Source organism: Poeciliopsis prolifica, unplaced genomic scaffold (genome assembly GCF_027474105.1).
Source record: "Poeciliopsis prolifica strain line A6 unplaced genomic scaffold, Auburn_PproV2 SCAFFOLD081, whole genome shotgun sequence".
Lineage (NCBI taxonomy): Eukaryota > Metazoa > Chordata > Actinopteri > Cyprinodontiformes > Poeciliidae > Poeciliopsis > Poeciliopsis prolifica.
The window spans coordinates 840,670-864,871 of record NW_026562456.1 but is presented as its reverse complement, the minus strand read 5'-3'; the positions used below and the strand labels follow the sequence as shown (position 1 = coordinate 864,871).

At 39.6% G+C, this 24,202-nt stretch overlaps 3 protein-coding genes across 8 annotated transcripts in view; 2 read left to right on the top strand and 1 right to left on the bottom strand.

Moving 5' to 3' along the window:
• Positions 1–154: 154 nt before the first annotated feature.
• On the top strand, positions 155–4,175 carry LOC129352901 (E3 ubiquitin-protein ligase TRIM21-like). 2 transcript variants are annotated; one of them, XM_055022109.1, is made up of 3 exons: positions 155–349; positions 961–1,258; positions 1,791–4,175. In XM_055022109.1, exons 2-3 carry the CDS (start codon positions 982–984, stop codon positions 2,999–3,001), a joined length of 1,488 nt encoding a protein of 495 aa, XP_054878084.1. In that variant the 5' UTR covers positions 155–349; positions 961–981; the 3' UTR covers positions 3,002–4,175. The 2 variants fall into 2 exon arrangements, with proteins under 2 accessions (XP_054878084.1, XP_054878085.1); XM_055022110.1 differs by lacking the exon at positions 155–349 and having other exon boundaries at positions 910–1,258.
• Positions 4,176–4,763: 588 nt separating this feature from the next.
• Positions 4,764–12,080, bottom strand: zgc:161973 (uncharacterized protein LOC556635 homolog). Its single transcript, XM_055022001.1, has 11 exons — positions 11,959–12,080; positions 11,027–11,334; positions 10,875–10,946; positions 10,020–10,124; positions 9,713–9,931; positions 9,235–9,435; positions 8,486–8,606; positions 8,328–8,410; positions 7,633–7,778; positions 6,574–6,698; positions 4,764–5,272 (listed from the first exon to the last, which is right to left on the bottom strand). Exons 2-11 carry the CDS (start codon positions 11,296–11,298, stop codon positions 5,006–5,008), a joined length of 1,611 nt encoding a protein of 536 aa, XP_054877976.1. The 5' UTR covers positions 11,299–11,334; positions 11,959–12,080; the 3' UTR covers positions 4,764–5,005.
• dyrk2 (dual-specificity tyrosine-(Y)-phosphorylation regulated kinase 2) overlaps positions 12,080–24,202 on the top strand; it is a 25,771-nt gene continuing 13,648 nt past the window's right edge. The window contains exons 1-2 of one of the 5 annotated variants that reach the window (XM_055021997.1): positions 12,088–12,155; positions 13,795–14,023. In XM_055021997.1, the coding sequence (XP_054877972.1) occupies positions 13,984–14,023 (40 nt within the window). In that variant the 5' untranslated portion in view covers positions 12,088–12,155; positions 13,795–13,983. Of the gene's footprint in view, positions 12,156–13,794; positions 14,024–14,455; positions 14,616–23,784; positions 23,978–24,202 lie in introns of those variants that run through there. The other 4 variants (XM_055021998.1, XM_055021999.1, XM_055021996.1 and 1 more) reach the window with 4 other exon arrangements.

The following is a 24,202-nucleotide window of genomic DNA, read 5'->3' as shown; positions in this document are numbered from 1 at the left end:
TCTTCAAATCAACATGAAAATCGCTTTAGTAAACACGTCATAAGAGTTTATTAAAGAGCTATCCTGTAACAAAGATATCTTTTTGGCAGAGACATCCTGTTAAAGAAAGGATATCTCTACCTGTAACAGGATGGAAATATCCTAACATGTCAAAAAGAAACCTGTTACTGTTTTACTGTCTTTGCTGAAGCTGCTTTCAGTTTGAAGAGCTCCTCCTCTGCAAGCAGGGCAGCTGAAAAGAGACGCTGACGTGAACAGGAAGTCAGCCTGAAACAGGACAGAAACCATTATACCGTTAGCAGACAGAAACACTCAGCTGTATTTAAACAACTTGGTTGGACTGAGATGGGTGAGTTCTCCTTCTGTACTTGATTCAGCAGCAGGAAATGTAGGAATACTCGGTACAAGAACAGAAACTAACATGTTCAGCAAAGCTAAGAACGAGGTTTGCTATCTGGTTGATAAACGCCTCTCCATAAAAATAGCACAGAGATGTTTCAGGCTCTTAGAAGCACTTCAAAAACAGTTTACAGGATTAAAAAATTTATTTTTGTCTCAATCCGAAGCCGTTCGTTCTGCCTCTGAGACTAAAGCACCTAAAACAAAGTTGGGCTAATTATAGAACAAGAAACATTTACAGAATAAAGAGTTTTAAACTAATACTTCTATGAAGGTAAGTCAGTAAAACAAAGTGACAATAATATATCAATCAGTTGCAATGATTTGGAGACATGAATTCAGTCAACAAAGCAAAATGGAAACTTTCTCACGTTTTCTCAAAGTTTGGTGTTGAGAATTAGAGTTATGTCTTTGCAGAGGACATGGAAGCACAAGGTTTATTCTGTACAAATCAACCCTGATTTGCAGAAGTAAACTCAATCTTGTTTGGAGTATATTTGTTGGGTTTTGTTTAAAGACATTTATTTGAACTAAATATTTTTGCTGTTTCCATATTTCCAGAAGTTCCCTAAAAGTGACAGCATGGAAAAACTTTCTGTGGAGCTCCTGAATACTCTCAAGAACCTGAAGCAGGATGACTTTGAACAATTTAAATGGTTTTTGAAGCAGGATGACATGTTGAAAGGTCAAAAGGGCATCCCAGCAGATGAGCTGGAGGGGGCAGAAAGATGGGAGACGGTTGATCTGATGCTACGCCAATACAAAGGCCCTGGAGCGAAGCAGGTGGCAATCAATATTTTAGAGGCGATTGGACAGAACAAACTGGCGGGTCAGTTAAAAAGATTCTGCGAAGAACAAGGTAAGAGAAAATAAAACAATTCTGACAATGGAAATGTGGGGCCATGTATATTAAATGTTTTGACTTTCAGTCTCACATTTGTGTAAATTTGACAGCACAGTCGTGTGAATGGAATAGTAAGATACCAAACACACAACCTAGTGGAACTCCTGTGCTCAGACTGACGGACGCACAATTTAACCTGGACAATCACCTGGTTTCCCTCAGTCCGACCGTGGCATCTGGTGCGATCCTCCTGAGCGTCACACTAAGACCGAGGGTTAGGTCACAACGATGGCAACTGGCTAATGCACATGAGATAGAAGTCACCTCAACAAAAAATATTGTGATGCTTTATCTTGTTCGATGAGGTCTCAAAACAACATTTTCAGTAAAGAGTGATGGTATGGTTAGTCTCTGTCGTTTAAGTTTTGGCCATTTTGTTGGATGTTTCAAAGTTGCAATATATTTCAGCACTAATTCTGATATGTAAAATCTAGCCCTGTTTGTCCAGATAGAAGAGCTACTTCATGGATGCCTTGTTTCATTTCAGATCTCAGACCTCGGCATCTACGTTTTGTGACAGAAGGCATTGGAGAAAAGGAAGCCGAGTTGGAAAAACTCCGTGAGTTTGCAGTGGACGTAACCTTGGATCCAGATACGGCGCATCGCGATCTCGTCCTCTCCAGTGATGGGAAACAAGTTTACGACACTAACGTGACTAAAGATCTCCCAATGACCTCACAGAGATTTGACACATGTGCCAGTGTATTAGGAAAAGAGACATTTTCTTCAGGAAAGTTCTACATTGAGGTTCAGGTTGAAGGGAAGACTGCTTGGTCTGTTGGGGTGGCCCGGGAGTCCATCAACCGGAAAGGAAAAATCTGCCTCAGCACCGACAATGGCTTCTGGGCCATATGGTTAAAGGACAAGGTTTATGAAGCTTTGGCAAAGCCTTCAGTCGTACTCCCTCTGAAATCCCGTCTTCAGAAGGTGGGTATCTTTGTGGATTATGACATGGGCCTCGTCTCCTTCTATAATGTAGATACAGCAGATCTGATCTATTCCTACAAAAAATGCTCCTTCAAAAAAAATCTCCTGCTGTATATTAACACAAGTAGTAACTGCAATGGCAGAAACTCTGCTCCGATGATCATCACTCCTGTAGTTGACAAGATAAACAAAGCAACACTGAGGAGCATCAAGGAGTTTGCATTTGAGGTGACTTTGGATCCAGATACGGCACATCCGGAACTAGTTTTATCTGACAATGGGAAACGGGTCCATCATGAAGACGTGAGGAAAGACATTCCAGACAATCCACAGAGATTCAGTGACCATGTCAGTGTATTAGGAAAAAGCTTCTTCCATCAAAGATTCTACTTCGAGGTCCAGGTTAAAGGGAAGACCGACTGGACTATAGGAGTTGCCACTGAGTCAATTGAAAGGAAGGGAGAACTCACACTCCAACCAGAAAGTGGTTTCTGGACAATTTGTCTAAGGAACGGGGAAGAATACGAGGCATTTGATAAACCAATAGTCCGATTAACTAGAAGATTAAATCCAGAGAGGGTGGGAGTATTTGTTGATTATGAAGGAGGTCTGGTCTCCTTTTATAACGTAGATACTGCTGATCTTCTCTACTCCTTTACTGGTTGCTGCTTCGCGGAGAGACTTTTGCCTTTCTTTAGTCCCTGCACTAATATTGGAGGTACAAATTCTGCTCCTCTGATTATTTCTCCTGTCAGTCTCTTTGATTATTAGATCAATCTTATCGTCATTTGAAAGAGCTAGTGACAGCCTGTGTCGACAAGTGACGGTACATCCTGAGAACATCACCAGTCCATCTCAGAGACACACAGGACAGTCAACCATGCTCAGTCTTAGACTTGAGGTCGACTGAGGGTACATTCACACCAACCCTGGTTAGCCCACGTTAAAATGGAAAGTCCAGTTCAGTGAGAATGCATAATCAAAATCTGACTTGGACCAAAAAAGCAAACTCTGGTTCACCTACCAACCAAGGTCTTGGATTGGTTGAAGTACAATCTGGCATGGTTCGAAGGGACATGTGAACGCCAAGCGGACCAGAAACCGCTCCAAAGACAGAAAGCAAACTATAGCATTCTGGGTAAATACAACCACAACAAACACACGTCTACTTCCAGAAGGAGAAATGACTTGTGGTCTTTTACCAGAGAAGAAATACTACAACCACTAAAATCTGTTGCCAGTCCGTTTTTGTTTACTTTGTGTGAAGAAGGAAGTTGCGCTTGGCGTCTTCTTCAGGTTTCCTTTAGTGACTCTTGGTGCAGCTCCACCACAGCCAAGGAGCAACAGGTTGCTCAAAAGGTTTGCTCCATTTCCAGTGGGAAAGACAACAGCTAAGAATTTACCAAATGTCGCAATTTTCTACAAGACACATCAGGTATGAAACAAACATAGAGACCTGTAAAGTGTTTTTTGAGTGGCAGGGGTTTGGACTGTGGGAGGAAGTCAAACTGCCCATAGAGAACCCATCTATATACAGGGAGAACATGTGGACTACATGCAGAAAGACCCCAGGTCAAGGTTCAAAGACTCATACACCTCGTTATTCTCTCAGTCCTGGTCTTATATGAATTTTGTTTCTTTCCAGCTTGAGACTTTCTTCCACTTTCAGCACCTGTAGTTCCTGTGTTTGCTGCTTTGCGCTGTGCTCTGGTTTGTGACTCAACGTCATGTTTACAGACGAGTAAATCATTGCACTGGCTCATTTGGTGCTCCAAGTACTGCAGCGGTTAAAGGTCTTAGTTCATTGAAGTTTGAAATGTTGATTAAGATTTTTAGATAAATCATAATAAAATGAAATTCTTAGAAACCAGGAACTTTGTGTTTTTTCTTCCACCTAGAATGTTTTATTTCCAAGTTGAAAGGGAAGTATGACATATTTGACAAAACCCAGTCTGCATATGTTGATGAATCCATTTTTACGAAAACAAAGCTTTGCTTCAGCGCTAATATATGAGCGATTTTAGTACATTAGGAACCAGTAGGCTAGAGAGTAGCTTTGGCCTTCACCTTTTTTCATGCAAAAGTTCAAATAAATCAGCAATAAACTAACCGTGTGCAGTTCTAGTGACTCTAAGGCAGGCTTATTAACTCTTTTGGCGACACCTTGAGGGAAAACCATTATTGCACAAATCAAAAACACAATCATTAATTTAGTACAGTTTACTGCTTCCCTTTGCTGATGTTTCTGAACATGAACTTCTTTCTTGAGGTTTGGCGCATTCTGGGTGAATTAATGCAGAAACAGGCCGAATAATCGATCCCAGAAGTCAGTCAGTCAGTGAATGACTGAAGAACCACTCACACCAGCGTTTCCTCAGGTAAAAATATGACTTTCATTTTCTAAAACACTGTTGTGGTGCTTAGTTTCTGTAACCAACTACATGCAGCATTTTCTGACGATCGTAATAAAAGCTTTTCAGCAAGTATGTTTCAGGTCAATTGAACAGTTTATTTAAATTAATTAACAGTTAATACAAATCAATCATGCACATTTCCAACAGGAACCTTAATGTTGGATCTCTTTGGCATCGGAAAGTAAAAAAATATGTTTTTTTCTCTAAACTAAAAACCAATTAATCTGAAACCTTTGGAAAAATTTGCATTAAATTCAGAAGCGAGCTTTTAAACGAGCCCATCTATGCTAACAATAATAACAAAAACCAAACCTGTAGATGGGAACCAACAACTCTGCGCGAAACGCCCTGATGCCCAGCTTCAGTACTCCCTGTTGAATCGCTTGTTAACTTTGGTGACGGGAATGCAGACTTTGAGGCCGATGAGGAAGAACTGCTTCTGTTCCTCCAGCCACACCAGCAGCATCTTCACCTCACCGTCCGCGTTCCTGTACAGCATCTGGAAGTCGTGGCCGCTGTAGTCGCAGGACATGGCCGTCTTGGCCATAGTGATGTGGATGGGCGTGCTGACGCACCAGAACGGTTTCTGGAACTCATCCAGCAGAGTCAGGCTCATGATGCAGCAGTTCTACACAAAAAGCAACAGAGAAACATCAGAACTGGACTCCATGAACAGAACCTTCCACTATAGCAGCATTTCTCAAACTTCTTCAGGCCGAGAGCAACTTACCCCATTTAACACTACACCTGAAATTGGCCCAAATAACTTAATATAAACCACCTGAAATGAAAATATTAGTGTCTTAACTCAGTCTTTGTTCCTCTTACTGTGACCATAAACTACGACAACTGGAGGCGTTTTGAGGTTCATGAGAGAACTTAGCCGAAGCTTTCCAATGATGGAAAACACATGGAAATAAAAACATTTCTTTACTACAAGTGTTGGGTGAATTAATAAAGTTTTAGGGCTATTTATAATGTAAAAACATTAAAAAAGGAAAACAGACTTGAGTTGCTTTGACTTAAGCAAATATTTTCTTTCAGCCAATCGACATCTTAATACTTACAATAATCTTATTGTAAGTATTAAGATGCAGTAAGTCGGCGGGGGGCGCAGCGGTGTTTACTGCCTCGTCACCAGCAGATCGAGGTCTGCGTGTCTTGATATGGATATTAATATCGTTTAAAAACAAAAGTTCTGCAATTCACCCTGAGAAACTTTCCACCGGTATGTTCAGGTTTTCGTTTTAGTGACTTCAGCCAGCCTTCACATTATTATTTTTAAACACAATCCTTTGGTAAGCTAACTGTAGCGTCACACTTTGAGCTCACAGAACCTCACAGACAGGTAGGGGGCGCCGACGGACCAGCAGCAGTCCACATAAAGACTGGACTCCAATGTCAAAAATATTCACTAACATCCACAGGCTCATCAAATCCAGGAACTCTCTTCATTCAAAAGGCATTAAAAGTTTGAGAGACCATCAACACCATTCTGGTTAGATTTGAAGGATGTTGGTGGAAATTGACATCGCTCCATAAAGACATGGATGGTCAGGTTTGGTGTGGAAGGAAGTGACCTCACAGTGGGCTGAGACTGAGAAAATACCTTCTCCTCCAACATCAGTGTCTGACCTCACAAATGAACGTCTGGGCAATAAACTCCTAAACCTTCCTAGAAGAGTTTAATCTGCCAGAGATGCAATAAAGTAGCTGTGAGTCAAAAACAAACAGCACATATGTGAAGCAACAGAGTTGTGACAGGAATCATGTTAAATTACTCAAAATTTTATTTATTTTTTTCTAATTAAATAGAAAAAATGTAATTTATTTTTTTCTAATTAAATAAAACCCAAAAATGTGAAAAATGGCACATTACTGCCACCTAGTGGCGGCCGAATTTCTGCTTAAAAAATGTTTTGTTTTTACCTCCACTACTCCTGTCATGTCCTCATGTCTCCAGGGAAGTCTGATGCTGCCAGATAGCGATCTGTGCTGAGACAGATTTGACCTCTGGATGACCTGGAGCTCCACCATGCCACGCTGAATCTGAGCTGACCTCCACCAATCAGAACCGAGATAAACGGGACGAAAAAAACATCATTTAGGGTGTTTTCACACCAACAGTCAAACATTTAACAAACATCTAAGAGAGGGTGTCTAAAGTGAGGAACGGGGGCCATTTGTGGCCCTTGGACTGATTGGATGCGGCCCCCCAACTGCAATTTAAAAATTATATAAATTTGTCCCGTAGATCCAGAAGGAGACTTTTAATTTGTAATCAGTCCAAAAATTGTTAGCTACATGATTTTCTTATACAGAAAAATGCAAAATACAACACAAAGTATTTGTCTTTCTATAACCACTTTTTATTAAAAGGTAAAACCAAAAGACTTTCACTGAAAAGCCAACTTTGCATCCAAACCAGTTTAATTCTGTCTTAAACTAGGCTAAACTTAAATAATGTTGTGAGAAAAAGCGACCCAAATCCTTTCACTGTTACTGAAAATAAATGTTTTCAATTGAGCCCAAAAGAAACTGAAAACATGCTAAATTAAAGTAGCAGGAAGTAATATATTGTAGGAAATCTAAGAAATTTCCAAGGAAAGAATATCATTTTTAGATTAATATAAAGGGGTTCACAACATTTTTAAATTTGAAAGTTTTTTTCAGAGATTAATCACAAAACTTTTGAGTTTTTTGCAGAAATGTAATTATTTTTTTCTTTCTCTAACAAACCTAATACATTGTTGGAAAAATTGCTTTCAAGTTTTTCATGTACAATAAATATATGGATACTTTAATCGACTAAGTTTAGGTTATTTTTTCGCCTGTGATCATTTCAAGAGTCTACAATTCTGGCCCACCTGGCAACAAGTTTGGACTTTCCTGATCTAAGATGTTAATCCTGGATTTTATTGACATTTCAGTCAACAAAATACGGAACGGAAAATTGTGAAAATCTTTCAGCTTCTGTATTTTGATCACCTTTGTGGCAAAACAGCTGCTGGAAGCGTCCCGACATGATCTCAGTGCCGGTGTTGTGCAGGACGAAGTGCAAACTGTAGCCGTGAAGACCGAGCTCGGGGTCCACATCGTCCACAGGAGGAAGCTCCACAGGCTCAGAGTACGGGCTGCAAGAAGGGACAAAAACACCTCTGTGATTTTTAATACAATACCTTTCACTTACTAAAAAACCAAAGCAAGGTAATACGATTTTGTTGAGATTGAAAATGAAATCAGCTAAAGTTTCTGTTTTCATGTCAGTTTCAATAAATCAATGCTATAAGGAGAAACAAATGACATTATGAACAAATTTAAGACATTTATATTTTAACACGTAAAACTAAAATGATTACATTTCAGTGTTTTTAAAGCTATGCAGAAATAAAGACTAATAATAATAATTTGCACCAATCAGCAGCAGTGATGCACTGCGCCCAGCAGATGGCGGTCTTACTTCATTTTGATCAAAATCGGTTCAAAATGTTGAAGTTGAGAAACATGGTGCAGTCAGTTCACCTGACAGAACAACCAGCTGGGTTTTAAAAGTTGATCCAGTGATTAAGTCATCACTAATGCACTGTTATTGATCTGATAAATCCAGTTTACTTTCTTTGTCTGACAGTGAAAACTGAGTGAGGATAAACCAGCAGAGAGCCATTAATGAGGAGGAGACCCACCAGGCTGGAGAGCCCAGCAGACTTTTCTCCACCAGCTTGTGGAAGTGAAGGCTGATCATGATGAAGGCCACCTGGTTCTTTCCCTGCAAGCATTCAGATGTTAAGAACCTGAAGCATCCAGGTTCAGCCCTGATGGGGCCCATCGATGCCCTGTTTACCCTCCAGACTCCAACGATGACCCCCTGCTGCAGAAGCAACACCTTGATCAGTTTGTCTTTGCCGATGACAAGAAACTGACTTCCTGCGTCCAGCTTTAAGATCAGGGAGCGCCAGTTGGGTCTGGAGGAGGAAGAGGAGGAAATGTTCGGCTTTTCAAACACAGAATGAAACTTCGAGGACAAAACTCCCACTGACAGTGGAAATGGTACAAATGGTACTAACTGAACAACTATAGATCAATAATCCCCCTTTAACACTAGAACAACCACTGCCATGGCAATTTATGTGTTTATGTTTGTATTTACATTTGATTGAACAGTCAAAGTCTTGCTGGTTCCTGACTTTTCCTAAAACTGTGTGAATTTCATTAAAAATGTCTGCAGTTGTGTTTAATACCAAACTGGAAGCTGCAGGAATAATCAATAAATTAATTAATCATAGGATAAATTAAGACAAGCTCAATAATTTCCATTTGCTTGAGTTTTTAAGTTTCTCTTTTCTCTCTTCCTAACAAAAACTGAATGATAAAAGTTTCCATGATGTTTTGATCTCAACTGGCTCCTTTCTTTTTTTAAGGATAATTTTTTTTACTGAGTTCATAATTCATTTTATTCATTGTTTCTATTGTTTTAAATAAAACAAAAATAAAAGTTTTTTCCCTCTTTGGCGGTTTGGGGAGCTGACGGGACGCTCCCATCTCCTCCTGAGCATCAGGACAGCAGGACAGCAGGACAGCGCTGGACCTTACTTCCTGGTTCTGACGCTGCTCTGAGGATCCTTCCGGACTCCGTGTAGCTGAATCGTGGAGATGTGATTGAACTTTATGTGGATTCCATCGCTCCAGTGAACAATCACAGACGACTCAAAGAAGTGCGCCTGGCTCTGCTCCAGCGTGTGCTCCTGACCCAAATGCTCGCACAGCGTCAGCTCCCAGCTCACGTTCAGGCTCCTGAGAGACACACAGCTGGAATAAATACAACACTTAAACGGAAACAACTTCTCTCATCGAGTTCTTCTCACCAAACATGGAAATCATGAACATGTTTGTCTAAACAATACTGACTCTGCAAAATACATCGCATTTTGTCACAAGACAAATCAGAATAAAGCAGAGCAAGAAAAATTACACTTGGCTGTTTACGTTTACGATATCTGAAAAGTGTGGCATAAATATATTCTACAAAAATTCTAAGAAGTCCTGACGTTTTCCCATCATCCTCCCTGACCTGAGGGCCCACTCGGTCTGCCGGGGCAGGCCGGTGTACGGATTGATGTCTTTCAGGGGTTTCCTCCACTTGTTCATCTCCTGGCCGGCCATCGATTTAAAGTATAACCTCTTCCAGCGGCTCGTCAAACCATCCTCCCCCTCCACGCACTTCTCCGATGTCTTCAGCTTCCAGTTTCGACTGCCGAACTCCAACGCGTAAATCCTCTGCCACAAGACGCTGCGATGACAAAAATCCAGAGGGAGAGAGAGTTTCAGACTCTGTTGGGTCATGAACCTGGAGCAGCTGCAGAATTGCTTGGACTCACTCATCATTGGAGAGCTGATGGAGGAGTCTGCTCACGTGGCTGAGGCAGAACAGCGAGGACGGGTCCAGGTAGGACAGGATCTTCACCAGGATCTCCGAGGGAAGACTGGAGAAAATGGAAACTTTTTCTAAGAAAGGTAACTTTAGGGACAACTCCATGCTCTATATACTATTGTTAATCACTTAATCGATTCTTTCATCTTTATTTTTGTTGGAAGCTATTAGCCTTCACATGCTACATCATCATCATCCTGTATTAGCAACCATCAGCCTTTTTCACAGAATAGGATTAGGGCCACTGAAAGAAAAATGTTTTATTTAAATCTGAAAATTCTGTCTTATCCAAGATTTTTGATTTTCATCTCTGGATAGTGACTTTAATCTCAAATTTCTGATTTTAATTTTAAAATTCTAACTTTTCTTTTGATTTCAGTCTCAAAATTATGATTTTAATCTCAGAATTAACACCTTTATTCAGAATTCCGGGATTAAGGTGAGATTTTTTTTTAGTTACTTTTAATCCTCTTCTGTATTTTTATTAGCCTATATCCTTACAAATCCCCTGTACTAAACATTGAAGTCCCATATCCTTCTATGAAAAACATAAACAATAATAACTGCTGATAATGTTTTTTCTTTTAATTTTTATTTAATAGCGTTTTTATTAACATGTTTAGGCTAATTCGAGTCGTCAAAAGCTTTATCAGTACTTAAAACTCCATCAATAACTCAGCAAATCAGAGGAGTCTTCACTTCACAAACCAACCAATGACAGGGCTCGTTCTCAACATTAGGACCAATCAGAGAAGAGTTTGCTTGAGTGCAGCGGATATTGTGGTCCGTTTAATTAGCTCACCTTTCCAGTAGGTTTAGCTTGCATGGAGGTGGTTTTCTATGGGAGCCTTCTTTTGGCGGTCCAGTTCGGGAACTGAAAAACAAAGCAATTCAAATACATTTTTCAAAATTCGCATAAATTAAGACATTGAAGGAGCCATAAAGAACCGACACCTAGCTTCAGTCTCGCCACCGGAGCTTCGAGCTGCAACTTTCCTCTGTCGCTCCTTCCTCCTCTGGCCTGAAAATCCTCTCCCCTGGCCGGAGAAACTTCCTCCGGGTCGCGGCCTTCCTCTGCCGCGGTTCGGCTGTCCCGTCTCCGGAACCCGTTGGGAAGGCTGCCGCTGCAAACCCTCCAAAAAGCTTCGAAAAAACTCGCCTCGTCCCGCCGCCATTACCGCGGATCTCCAAGGCTGCCTGTTAGCAGAGCGCAGTAACCGGATCATCCGCTAGATGGCAGCAGAGATGTTTCTAAATCACACCTGAACACACAATGGAATAAAAAATAGTTTAAGATATTTTAATATAAAGTGTTAGTATTTTAATACATGTATGCCTTCTAATTAACTAAAATTCAAATTCAAAAATACTCTTGATTGGCGTTTTCTTGTGTTTGTAACAAAACCCTGACAGAAATAAAGCTTTACGTTGACTACTCTAGTAGTGTTTAATTAGCAGCAGGGTTTAAATGTCTCTGGAGTCCGTTCTATTAACAATTCATTTAGTGAAGAATGAAGTTGCGCTCAGTGTCTTCTTCAGATGTTTTGTGTCATTTAAATTAATTGGTTGCAGCGCCCCCGCAGGTGAGGAGGGGAACAGGTTGACTGAATAAAGTGAGAAAGAGAACCACAGCAGCAAGAAAAATTTAACTGCTTCTACCAAATTCTCAGATGGAAATTAGAACAAATGAGAGCTTAAATTGACTTCCTTTATGAAGAACAATGTCTGTGTGTGTGTGTGTGTGTGTGTGTGTGTGTGTGTGTGTGTGTGTGGGTGGGTGGGTGGGTGTGTGTGTGTGTGTGTGTGTGTGTGTGTGTGTGTGTGTGTGTGTTTGCTTCTCTTTGTAATTTAACTAAAAGCTGAGAAACCTGAGATTACACACTTACACACACACTCTTGTTACGTGAAGCGCCGAGTCTTTGTCTGTGATGTCAACATGTTATTGGTCTCCAGGCAGCTCCATAAACAACAGAACGCTGCGTAACGGGACGATGCCCTCATATGGAAGATTTCAGACACCACACACTTTCGGAGTCTCCTGGGAATCGGAGCGGAGAAAACCGGAGATCCACGGAGACACGTGGTGAGTGTCTCTTTATTTTCACCTAAACATGCTAAATCTACAGAAAAAACAATAACACAAAGGCTGGAAAAAACCAAGCTGCTGCAACGGCCTAGTCAAAGTCCAGACCTCAGTCTGATTCTAAAGTAGTGACAGGAACATCGGACTGAAGCAAGAGAGGTTAAAAGTTCCCCCAAATTGACAAACAATAACAGGAGTTTATGCAACAAACTGCTAAATTATCTGTAGTTTATGTTTTTAATTTAAAAAAAATATAAAACGGGAGATTTATTGATTTAGGACAAAGTCTGCATTTATGATGCCAGCAGTCTCCCACTTACCGGCAGGGTCATTTCAGGTTAGTTAAATATAAATGATAAGAGATTACGATTTACACGGTGGCGCCATTTCATGTGTGTAAGAGAGAAAACGACGACAAACTTCAAATTATGACAAACCAGGAGTCTGAACCACGAGGGGGATGAGAGAGAGAATTTATTAATAAATGCAAAACAAATAGCAAACAGAGAAAATGAGAGCAATGAGGAAGTGATACAAAACACAGAGCAAATGGAGATTCTTTCAGGCCTGGAGGTGGATTAACAAAGCTGCAGCTCTTTTATTATCCAAACCTGATTATTCAGAGAGGAATCTGTCAAAAATGATGGTTTCCAATATCAGAGACACAACTGAACCACAAAACATTCACTGTGTGTTTACAGAGGCTGCGCTTTCTCACAACGCAGTGTTGGGGAAAAAAAAGACACAGTAGGTCCATGTTTTTAAAATTTCACAAAGGAAGAAATTTAAGACAAAGAGTTATAGAAAACCTGATTTATGCCCATAAAGTACCGTGATTTGATTTCGTTCCATTACTGGATTAAAAAAAAAATTGAAATAGAATTAAAAAGTTAATTTATTTCAGTAAATCAATTCAAAAAGTGAAACCCATGTATTATATTTATTGCACACAAGTCATGTACTTTAAGAAGTCCAAGAAAAGTTGACTAATGAAACCAGGAAACTGATTCAGCTTTAGAGATGTTTTTTAGCTGCTCTCAGTTGCAAGAAATGGCTTGTTGTCATGGTTGCATGTCATATTAACTGTCTAAAAGTAAAAGAAAAGTAGGAGCAAAAAACTGCACAAAGTTTAAAACCAGAGCGAAAAATTGTATGTACAAAAAAGCTTCAGTCCAACTAAAGAACTAAAAGTCTGAAACTGTGTCTTTTTATGATTTATGTGAAAATTACCCACAGATTCAATTTATTTTTCTGTTTCTGTTATTAAAAAGAATAATAAAAACTAAAAATGCAGAAAAGTTGTTTGCGTAACTTGAAAGGATTTCATTGACATCCCAGAAGACATTTTTCAGCTGGAGAAATTAAAATGTTGCTAACATCTATTATATAATTACAACAAAGTGTCCGAGTCATATTAATTAAATATAAAACATAAAATTACAAGAATAAAGTCAGAATATTAGTATGTCATTATGACTTTACTTTCAGAATTTTACTTTAAAATTATTTTTAGCATAACTTAATGCTCTGTCATTTAACATAATCCCACCATAAAAAAAAAATAAAACTCCTCAAACAAATGAATAACACATCTATTACTGTAGTGACATAATCAAACTGTATTATAAATAAATTATAGTGATGGCTTTCCACTAAGAGTCTGAGTGGGGCCCATCTGGCCACCTTTTGGCTGCGCCCCTGGAAGGAAAGGGCGAGTTAAAGAGGAGGAGGAGACAGAGGAGACAGAGGAGGAGGAAGAGGAGGAGCTGAAGATGGAGGAAGAGGAGGTGTCCTGCTCAGTGGAGACCAGAGGAGAGGAGCGGCCGCCATGTTAACCAAGAAGCCCGGAGCCTCGGTCCTCCCGGCGGGTAAGCATAGCTTCTGTTCCCGGTGTCGCGGCCTCTGATCGCGGCTGCCTCGGGACTTTCCGTCCGCCTCGGTTCGATCCCGGCTCCGGGGTCAGGAAAGAGGAAGCTCCCCCCAGCCAGGGCTGGAAGCTCTGCTAGCTTACCTGGCCGCCGCGGTCTGCTCAGCCTGGGCTCCAGCTCCTTAATTTGTCCGTAATCTGCTGAAGTGGACGCCGGGGAGGAGGCGCTCGGAGGGCTGACCGCCCCGCAGCAGCTGAACCGGGCGAAGCTCCGGCGCCTCCTTCGCTGCCTGCCTGCCTGCCTGCCTGTCAGGTTTATTTTTAGCCCGCAGATGGGAGCTGACAGCGGCAGGAGAAGCGGCTTTTTCTGCTGCCTTCCGCGGCTCTGTGAGCCTGTTTGCGGCTCCTTTGTGGCGCTTTCCCGGGCGGTGCTGCGCCGCCCGGACGGACGGCTCTCTGTGGGGTTCGGTTCGGGGGGTGTAACGCTGGATTTGGTGTTCGGGGTATTCTGCGCGTGTTTTCCAGTTGCCTGGTGATTTTTGGCCTTCAGGCTGGTTGGCAGGAAGACTGCTTCCTTTTCAGATCTGGATCAGGTCAGTTGTTGTTCAAATCTCTTTTATTACTCATATGTTCCGATTTAAAGTGACTCTGAGCTGCTAAATGTTTCATAATGTTGAAGTTGTGAAGCTGCTTTGTGCTTCCATTAAACCTGCTGTCTGCTCTGAGATTAGGGATGGGCGACTCGGTAAAAATATCACGTGTTGTTTTACAGTAATTATCTTATTAAAATGTCCTAACAGATAAATCGAAGCAAATTTTTTTTGTTTGATTTAATGGAGCATTGAAATACTTTTCAAATGATACAGAGATACTTCCTGTTGGGCACAAATTAAAAGGTTCTGTTGGCTCTTGCTAATTAACATACATAAACAAACTTTTGCACAATCTTGGATAATGAGTTTAATGCATTTAATTTTCTCTTGGAATGAATTGTTTTTGAAGTTTTGCACAAAAACCACCAGAAAAAAAACAAAAACAAATGTAGATAATTGTTATTTATCTTTCAGAACTGTTCTTATTTAGCCACCAGTCAATCTGAAGCAGAATGGTTATTAACATCTAAAAGTAAAAACCCAATTTATATTTTTAAAGAAGTGTGATTGCATTTTTTTTGTAAACATTCAGCTAAAAGTGGCTTTTGATTTTTAAATAATCATGTGTATCATTCAGTTAGGTGACGATTTAACTCTTAAAAATATGATCCTAGTTATGAAGTTGCAACCATGTTCAAATTGAAATCTTACTCTGTATCGTTTGGTGCATTCCCGTTTAATCCAGTCATAATTGAATTAGTTGGAAGCAGATTATCTGTCCACCTTATTCAAGTTGTAATTCAAGCAGACCAAAAGAAGGAAGTGGCCACAGCGCAGGGCATTTTGAGTAAATGCAACCAAAACAAACATGCTAGCCGATCGCTAGCACACCTTAAACCAGCTTTAATGAAGTATAGTGTCATCCAAACCTAAAAAATCTTCTATCTTTGCCTTCAAAGTTCACTATTATTTATCCATTATTCACAGTTTAATGGCATTAGACTAATGTATGTCGTTTTGTTTCCATTTCTGTTCATTCAACTGAAGTGAAGTGAAGTGGACTCAGTTAGATTTGGGTTTCTTTCCACTTCAGTTATGATTGAGGAGACTATTGCCATTCATTTTCATGCAGGAACATTAAAGGAAATGTAATGTTTTTTTTCTGATTTACATTAGATTAACTTGTTTATCATGTCAAAAATATGTTGTTTTTTAAATTAAATCAACTGAAAACATCAGAGATAAAGATTTCTGTTTGGACTCTGACAGGCATTTTATTTGCAGGTTTCAAAAAACAAACAGTTTATTACCGTCTTAAAAGTCAGCAAAGTATGAATAATAATAATAAAATAATAATAATAATTAAAAAATGAACAAATTCTTATTATTATCAAAATATTGATAAATAAGTTCATCGAGGCTAATAGTGTTAGCAAGCATGTTAAGATTAGCCTGTTTGCTCATGTTATAAAAGCTACAGTTAGCATTGCACACAGTGCTAGCTTCAGATCGCTAATGACAGAAACACAATGTCCTCTTAGCATAGCATTCACAGCTAACATGCTGGTGTTGGTGAGATGCTAAAATTAGCATCTTGGCTGCTGTTAGCATTTTAACAGACGCCTGTAGATTAATAGACAGCTCCGTTTTCATGACTAATGTGTGCAAATTTTTTTTGATGTTTGGTTTTTCCAATAAATAAATACAAATAAAATCATGCTTGAATAAGCTTATTCACACAATAAGTCATTAAAGTCATGGCAGCAATAAATGTAAACTTGACCGCCACATTTCCTTTTCAGTTTTGCAAAATGCACAAAATCTGATACAGCTGAAAAATCACCTCATTCTAGCAAAAACTTTATTTTCTGGTGAACTTTTCCTTTCAAATTGGCATGTTTCCATTGAATTTTTGCTACTGTTTCCAAACGAGACGTTTTGTAACTTATCCAGAACTAATTTCTTAGAGCGATGGCTACATGCTAATGCTAGAATGTTTGCTGATGTTAGCATTAACAAAAGAAGTGCTGCATTTCTAACTGACAAACTCCAGACTATTCATGGACTTTAGAGCCCAAACAGAAGCATTTTGGACCTTACTCGATAATAAAACAAACTTTATTACTGTGCTAAGCGGTAGACACACAGCGGCAGGTGCTGTTGATATTTATACAGGAATATTCTCCCATGAGCTGTAAACTTGTTGAAAGCAAAAATCCACCATTATTCTGTCGTGCTTGACTATCAGTTCACATCTTGTGTTGGAATCACAAGCTCAGGACTTTCTTGCAGAAAGCTACATGACTCCAACATGGCAGCATGTGAGTGCCGGGGTCACACGTTAATATAAAACGAACACCTGCAGTTTCCTCGCCTCCAACGCTAAGCTAATCCACTGGGCCGCGTGTATTTTTAGCTGCTTGTAGAAAACTATCTGGGCAAAGGGAATCCAGGGGAAATGTTTTGGCAAAACAGAGTGTCAGCATGACAGACGGTGAGTTGTGAGACGACTCAGGTTGGTTCCGGAGGACGGGATGAAGGTTTTTGATGTTCTCTATGGCTACTGCGGTGCTTGTTGGATTTATTTTTAAATGTTTTTATTTAATTAACCAAAAATTATGTTTCTTAAAGGGGTATTCTTGATTTTATGACAGATTGTTTTTTTTTACAAGTTTCCTCTGGTGATGAGCTCCAAGTCTTTTACGTTGGACAGCATCCATTCCATCACCCTAATGTTTTAGTCCTTCCTCAGATTCTTTATCAGATTCACATCTGGACTGTGGCTCAGGCTATAAACATGCTGGTTGAACTAAAGATTATCTTAAATCTAAAATGTGCCAAAGGTTTGAATCACATTAAAATGTCTGCTCTTTGTCAGGTTCGGTGGGACTGAAGGTAAAAAGTCTCTTTCTGTCTCACCTCTGCAGTTCCTCTGATTGTAGTGGAGACGTTTTGGCTCAGTCGTCTTCCTGTGACGTTGCGTCACTGCTGGCATGACCCAGTTTGGTCCTGTTGGACCGATGACCTCACATTTGTCTCCAGAATGTTTTGGTATACAGAAAAGATCATTAGTAACCAAACAAACCAAAGTAACTTAATTTAACACATTACAGGGGAATAAAAGGGGAATTCTGAGCTTGTGAAGTCAAACAAGTTTTCCAGAAAAGTTTCTAAATCGATCTCAGGATGTGACTTAATTTGTGGAAATGTGCACTTCTTTCTATCCAGCAGAGCAACAAACACGAGCTTTTCCAGAGACGCTTGAGGATCTGCGTTCCAGTTACAAAATATTGTCATGAATTTTGTTAAAACTATTTGTCAATATTCTGCTAATGTCAAAAAACACAATTTAGATCTGAAGGATGCAGGATTCAACATGGCGGATCGTCTTGGCCGTTGAGGCGATGGAAACAAATGCTGCGTTCCAGTTAAATTTAAAAATAGGAAATTCCAGCTTCCCTGTCAGATTTTCCACTGGGAAACTGGAGCAACTCCGAGTAGCCCGTGTTAGGAAGTCTGACTTCGTGATTCAATTTGCCGCTCCTCGCATTAACGATAACGAGCGGCGGTGGGAACACCTGAACTTCACAAGCCAGATCCGAAAGTGCCTAGAATCAGAGTCGCATGCATCGCCTGAGACTCTAAGCTGGACAAATTAAACGTGACATTTACTAATTGGAAGTAAAGCTTAAAATGATGTTTATAAGCACTATTCCAAACAACAGGGTGTGACGGGTTTGACGTTAAATCCAGCTTTGAGTTTCCAAAGTAACCGAAACGCAACACCGAAAATACACAGAAGCCAAGAAAACCGCCATGACGCAGCAGAAAGTGCGATGGATGTTGCAGACGCTTTGTTTTGCTTTTTCTCTGCTAAATTCAATCAGAAAGCTCTTGCTATTGCTGAATTCACGTTTGGTCTCCAGAGATTCTACGAGATTTTCCAAATGTCGGCGAGTGAAATCGGTTCCTGTGTTTTGGAAATCGGCCGACAATTTTAAAATCTTGCGGTGGAACCAGACTGTCGGCTTTCTTCTGCAACGCTGCATGTGTTTGTTTTTTTGTCTTCAACATATTTTCCTCAACGATTTTAACTGTAAACTTCTGGAAGAACTGGAAGGTTGACGTTGAATCAGACTGGACCAGGCCGATAAACTCTGTCGGCGTCTTTCCTGTCGTTTGGATGTTGCATCACAGATCGTTGCTGTAACTGGGTTGTCATCTCCGTCTGGTCCCGTTTCAGGTTACGTGAGCTTAAATACCGAAGCTCGGCTCGGCGTGGTTTTGGTTTTCAGACCCAACACGTCTCTGTCTGGAAACTCTGCACTTTGCCACCAGTTGTTTACAGGTTCGGATCTTGGCTTGGTGTTTGGGTGGAGCGGGGGACACGTTGTACCACTGTGGGTTGTGTTCTGGTTCTGTTCCACTCTGGTGTCACACCTTCAGTTTTTACACAAACAGACTTTTGGAGAGAATGGCCCCTGCAGGGAGATTGTTTGGAGTTTGGCCCAGTGACGAATACCAGTCGAACCGGCTCTGGAGAAACGGTTTCTTCTCTGCTTCCACCTGACTGGAGTTGGATATCAATCAGTTTCTCTGCGTGGAAACGGCTTTTGAGTTGTTTTGAGTTGGAACCATCTGAAAAAGTCAGAAATGCATGACCTGTGGGTTGTTTTGATTCAGTAAGATCTTTCATCGGTTCTGGTCCAGATGAGAAGAAACCGGTTTCCTCTTGTTGCTGTAAAGTTTGCTGCGTTCACTGTGTTCACATCAAAAAGGCTGAAATTAATGATGATCAATAATAGATTAATCTACTGATCATTCATACAATTAATTGGTCATTCTGACAATTAGCTGATTATTGGATAAAAAAAATTGGTACAATCTTTTTTAAGTTTCTTTTTATATACATATTACAAATTAAATTAAGATGTAAAACGACTGCATTCCTTAAAATTTTACTGATTAAAAAGGAATAATCAGTAAAATGATTATAGTATATATAGTACAGTTTTGGCTTAATTACTCTGCTGAATATGTTGTTGTTTTCATCAAATTGTCTTTGTATGAAGTCTGTATGACGATTAATCAATAAGTAAATTAGTTAACAATTATTTCAATTATCGTTTAAACAACATGGTTCTGGTGGAAAAAGTTTATTTTTACCTGAAATACAGATTTTGCGAAGCTGCTGTTCTTTAAGCAAATGGCCTTTTTTTCTGCTCCAGTTAACGATTAATGGTTTATAAAACTTGGTGACGATTATTACAAAAGTCGATTAATCGTTTCAGACCGAATCAGTCGAGCGGCGCCGTAATTTCCCGGTCACTTTGCGAACTTTTGCGGCCCACTTGGGCGTCACTTCGCTGCTCTTCTCCCCAGCATGTCAGGCGCTCCGGCATTTCCAGCCCGGTGTCGGGTTCGCGTTCAGAACCGCCTCTCCGCTCTGGTGGCGTGCATCTGTCAGGTGTTGGGCAGAGGAAACAGAATGTGCTTCCCAGTAGAGGACCCAGTCGGAGATTCGTGGGTCAGTTCTGATGAAAGTCAGACGAGATCCTGCAGATGAAATCAAATCCTCTCCGTCATCGATCCAAACTCCATCAGAACCTGAATCTAGAACCAGAGCCGCTCTACTCTCTGGTGACGCAGAGAGTAAACCTAACCCATAACGCCTGAGATAATGGATCAATTATTATTGATATTATTAGAATTGATCAATTGATCCCAGCAGAACCACACCTGAAACTGCTTTTAATGTTTTATTTTTTCAGAAGAAACTTTGAACAGTTGATATTCTGTTTTGGACCTGAGCAGACAGAAATGTTTTGGAAGAAAACTCTATCACCTGATTGGTCAAGGCAGTCTCTTTGAAGTACCCTAAAGGCTCCTGATTGGCTCTCTTGGAAGCAAATCAGATTCTGATGGTTTCCTGCATCTTGCTTCTGTCTGAAGACAAAAAAAATATTTTTTAATTTTCTTCATTTAAGTTTGTAAGAGTTTGGAAATTGTTCTCAGACTTTCTGCTAGAAATGCTACAAATTGTGAGAAATTACTTTTGCAACGACTTTTTCCAATTATGAGATTCAGCACATCTTTCCATAAGAACTCATTTTTCCAGAACATTTGTTTACTAGTGTGAAAATTTCCCAAAACAAGGATAACTCCTCAAACTGCAGCAGTTTTCACCACAAAAACCAAAAGACACTTACTTACTGAATCCACAGAAAGGTTAAACTAGCTGCGTTTCCTTTGACCGTAAAATTATGGAAATGGGATTTAGAAAAATAAATTAAAAGCAGGCTGAACAATTCTGAGTTTCTCATAAATCCTTTATTGTTAGTAGCTAAATATTATATTCATTGTTCCAGGTCGGGAAAGCCATGCCTTCCTGCATTTTACAGTGAAGTTAAATTTTATATTCAGACTATCAAAGACTGACAAAAAACAGCTATTAAAAAAATTAAAAGCTGTACGGCTTTGAATGTTGGGAACTGAAGTTCCTTGGCTTTTGCTGTTTCTTGAAACTCAGTCGTTTTACAGTGCATCTGCGAATGAAGTTTAAAATAAAACATTTTTACTTTGAAGGATAAACTTCAAATGATTAATGCGAGGGCAAAATCAGAGGCTGTCCCGCCAAGAGAGGAGACAGCAGACCAAGGAAGAGACAAAGAAGAAGAAGAACCAACAATCCTCCGGAGAATTGGGAAAACTTTTGTTAATATGTACAATCCCGCAACATTAAGATACTGGGTGCCATCGTGGATATGTTAACTTCTGAATGATCTTTGAGGGAGACATTTTGGGGTCCAGGAGCCTTGGGGTGGGGATGCTGTCGGCAGACTGGCGTTCTGCAAAGTATTTAAAGTTAATGAATGTTATTGACACAATCGCTCGCTCACTATTATATATAGGAATAACAATAAAAATATTATTAATTATTATAATTATATATAATAATATATATATATACACAAAATAATATATAATCACATCAAACTTTTTGATGTGATTATTTAATTGTTTTTGGGGAACAATTACATTTGATACAGCTGATTCTGATAAACGTTTAAACATACACCTTTACAGTGGTGAATTCATGAGCATATTAACACAATTCCATAATTGAATGTGCATTTGCTATTTCAAGATGTGAATAAAAAATCATAGCTTCATAAAAATTTTTAGGCATTTTATTGTAATGACAAACTTTGATTATAGTTGTCAAACTTTAGCGTCGCTGCCCACAATGTCGTGTCAAGAAGCGACGTCCCACCGTGGGCAGCGACACAAAGTGTAGTATTACGTATTACACTGTAATATCAGTGTAATTACAGTGTAGTATTACATACTATGTAATATTTGTGTAATTACAGTGTAATATTACATATTAATATTTATATTAATATGTAATATTACATATCACATATTAATATAAATATTGCACATTAATATACTTCAGGTTCTCTGGTATATCAAACTAATTATTTTTCATCTACATAAATTATAAGGAACATCTCACAGACGTACCTTAAAGTCTCCATGTCTGACCACAAACAGCGACTGGTCAGCTCTGGGTGTACAGGGCAGCAGTAAACAAACGGCAAAGCGCCGTTTCTCGTTGTTTCTCCCTCTTTAGAAAAACAACACAGTATAAAATAAAGTTAACTAAGCTAAGAAATAATCAGAGTAGTTAACTGGGCCAATTTAGTTAGAAAGGAAATATTTCTCGGTTGTTTAAAGTTTGTTTCACCACTAAAAGCCACAAAGTCAAGAAATTCTGCTTGTAAATTTCCGTCATCAGGTTTAATTCTTACAGTGGGAGGTGAAGGCAGCAGGTCTCCACGCCAGATACGGATGAATGCCTCTTGTCCAATCAGCGATCTGATTGGACAAGAGGCAACGTCCCCCTGGGACGTTCCCTTCCCGTTTTGTTAATGTTGTGTTTTTGAATTTGCTGAAGTGTTTTGCACCTCAGGGCCTCCGTAAGTTTTAACCTGAAATATTTGAATTTGGAATTTTCTTTTTTAATTCCGCTTTTTATTAAAACTATTCTTTTCCAGGATAATTTCAACATTAAGTTCTTCTTTGAACATGTCCGATTGTAGTTCTCCTCTTCAGAACAAACCGTCTCACATCTGAGACGCTGGTGGAAGTGAAAGTAACAAAAGTTTAATATTTAACGATGATGCAGCCATTACAGGCAGGAGGTCATGGAGTTGACCGGCCAGCAGCAGGAACCGGACTGAAACGAGTCCGATGGGGAAATCCTCTCTGGCTGGGTTCAGGTTGAGCAAACAGACTTTATCTAGGACCCGTCATGGCCACCCATCATTCCTCATTAGCAGGATTACAGCGAGCGTCCAGATTACAGAGCAGAAACAATCTGCATGCTCCGACCGGAAGCCTCAGACGGTTTTGGAAATATAGATTAAACCCCGCTGTGTCTCTGATCAGAAAAATATTCAGTAAAAATACACAACTATTCCTTGATCTGATTTTAAGTTTTAATATGTTGAAATTAAACTGCAAAAACATTTTAATATTATTAAAACTAATATTTTAAAAAGAAATCAGGTTTATGTGGAAAATATTCCAGGGTTAAAGCAGATCCAATCAGAATCCACCAGTTTCCCCTGGATTCACTCTGATTGGCTATCGGACGGTCACATGACTGCATGAACAGGTGCAGGTGGAGGTGATCTTTTATTTTAATCAAAATGATTAACTCTTTAAAAAAGTTACAAAAAAATCTCTAAAAAATAAATTAAAATTACATGAAAAATATAAATAACTCTTAAAAAGTAGAAATGTAATTACAAAATATAAATACAAGTAATTATAAAAACATCTGGAAAATAAAACTGTATCACATAACCTGCAACACATCTCACTTCTCTTCTTCTTCAGCATTGATCTGAATTATTGGTATCTCTGTTTTCCCGATGTGTAAATTAGAAAGACTTTAAATTTATTGTAAATTCAGTTGGTAAAAATTTCTATTTTTTATTATCATTACAGTAAAACTGACACTCTGGTTATGTTTTTGTTTTTGCTGATTGGAAGGACAAAATGCAAATTGAACCTTTTGGTTTATTGGATTGTTTTTGGTTTAATTTTTATTTTTGCCTGATTGTGGCAGAAACATTTTGTCTCCTCTAAAATCGACCAGATGGAGCGAAATCTTTTCGTCCTGCTGGTCGGAGACGATCCGAGGCGTTTTTGACCCGACTGGATCTGTGAGACGAGGAAGACGTGAAGCAGATAAAACTGAAGGAGGAAAAGTTTTCCTAGAACCTCTGCTGTGGCTCATCCAGCGTGACCTCTGACCTCTGCGTGCTGTCGTCACGTCTCCACTAAAGGAGGTGAAGCTGCAGGAGAGTTGAGGGATTACCGCGCTAAAATAAAACCTTCATCCGTCTTTAGGCCGAGTCAATCTGCTGACCGATTGAGTCCAGAGCAAAGCTGCTCCAAAACGGCCTGAGCAAGACGGAGAGGAGGAAACATTTCAGTCCCGTCTGGATTTAAAGGGGCAATCCGCACATTCCCTGCTCCTCTAAAGGCTCTGGAGTCAATAAGATAGAAACTCT

Coding starts and splice junctions, on each gene's coding strand:
- LOC129352901 (XM_055022109.1), top strand. CDS start 982: ATGGAAAAACTTTCTGTGGAGCTCCTGAATACTCTCAAGAACCTGAAG. Junction 1,259..1,790: donor AAGATTCTGCGAAGAACAAG/GTAAGAGAAAAT, acceptor GTTTCATTTCAG/ATCTCAGACCTCGGCATCTA.
- zgc:161973 (XM_055022001.1), bottom strand. CDS start 11,298: ATGATCCGGTTACTGCGCTCTGCTAACAGGCAGCCTTGGAGATCCGCG. Junction 9,932..10,019: donor CATCAGCTCTCCAATGATGA/GTGAGTCCAAGC, acceptor TTGTCATCGCAG/CGTCTTGTGGCAGAGGATTT. Junction 8,607..9,234: donor AGCAGCGTCAGAACCAGGAA/GTAAGGTCCAGC, acceptor TTCCTCCTCCAG/ACCCAACTGGCGCTCCCTGA.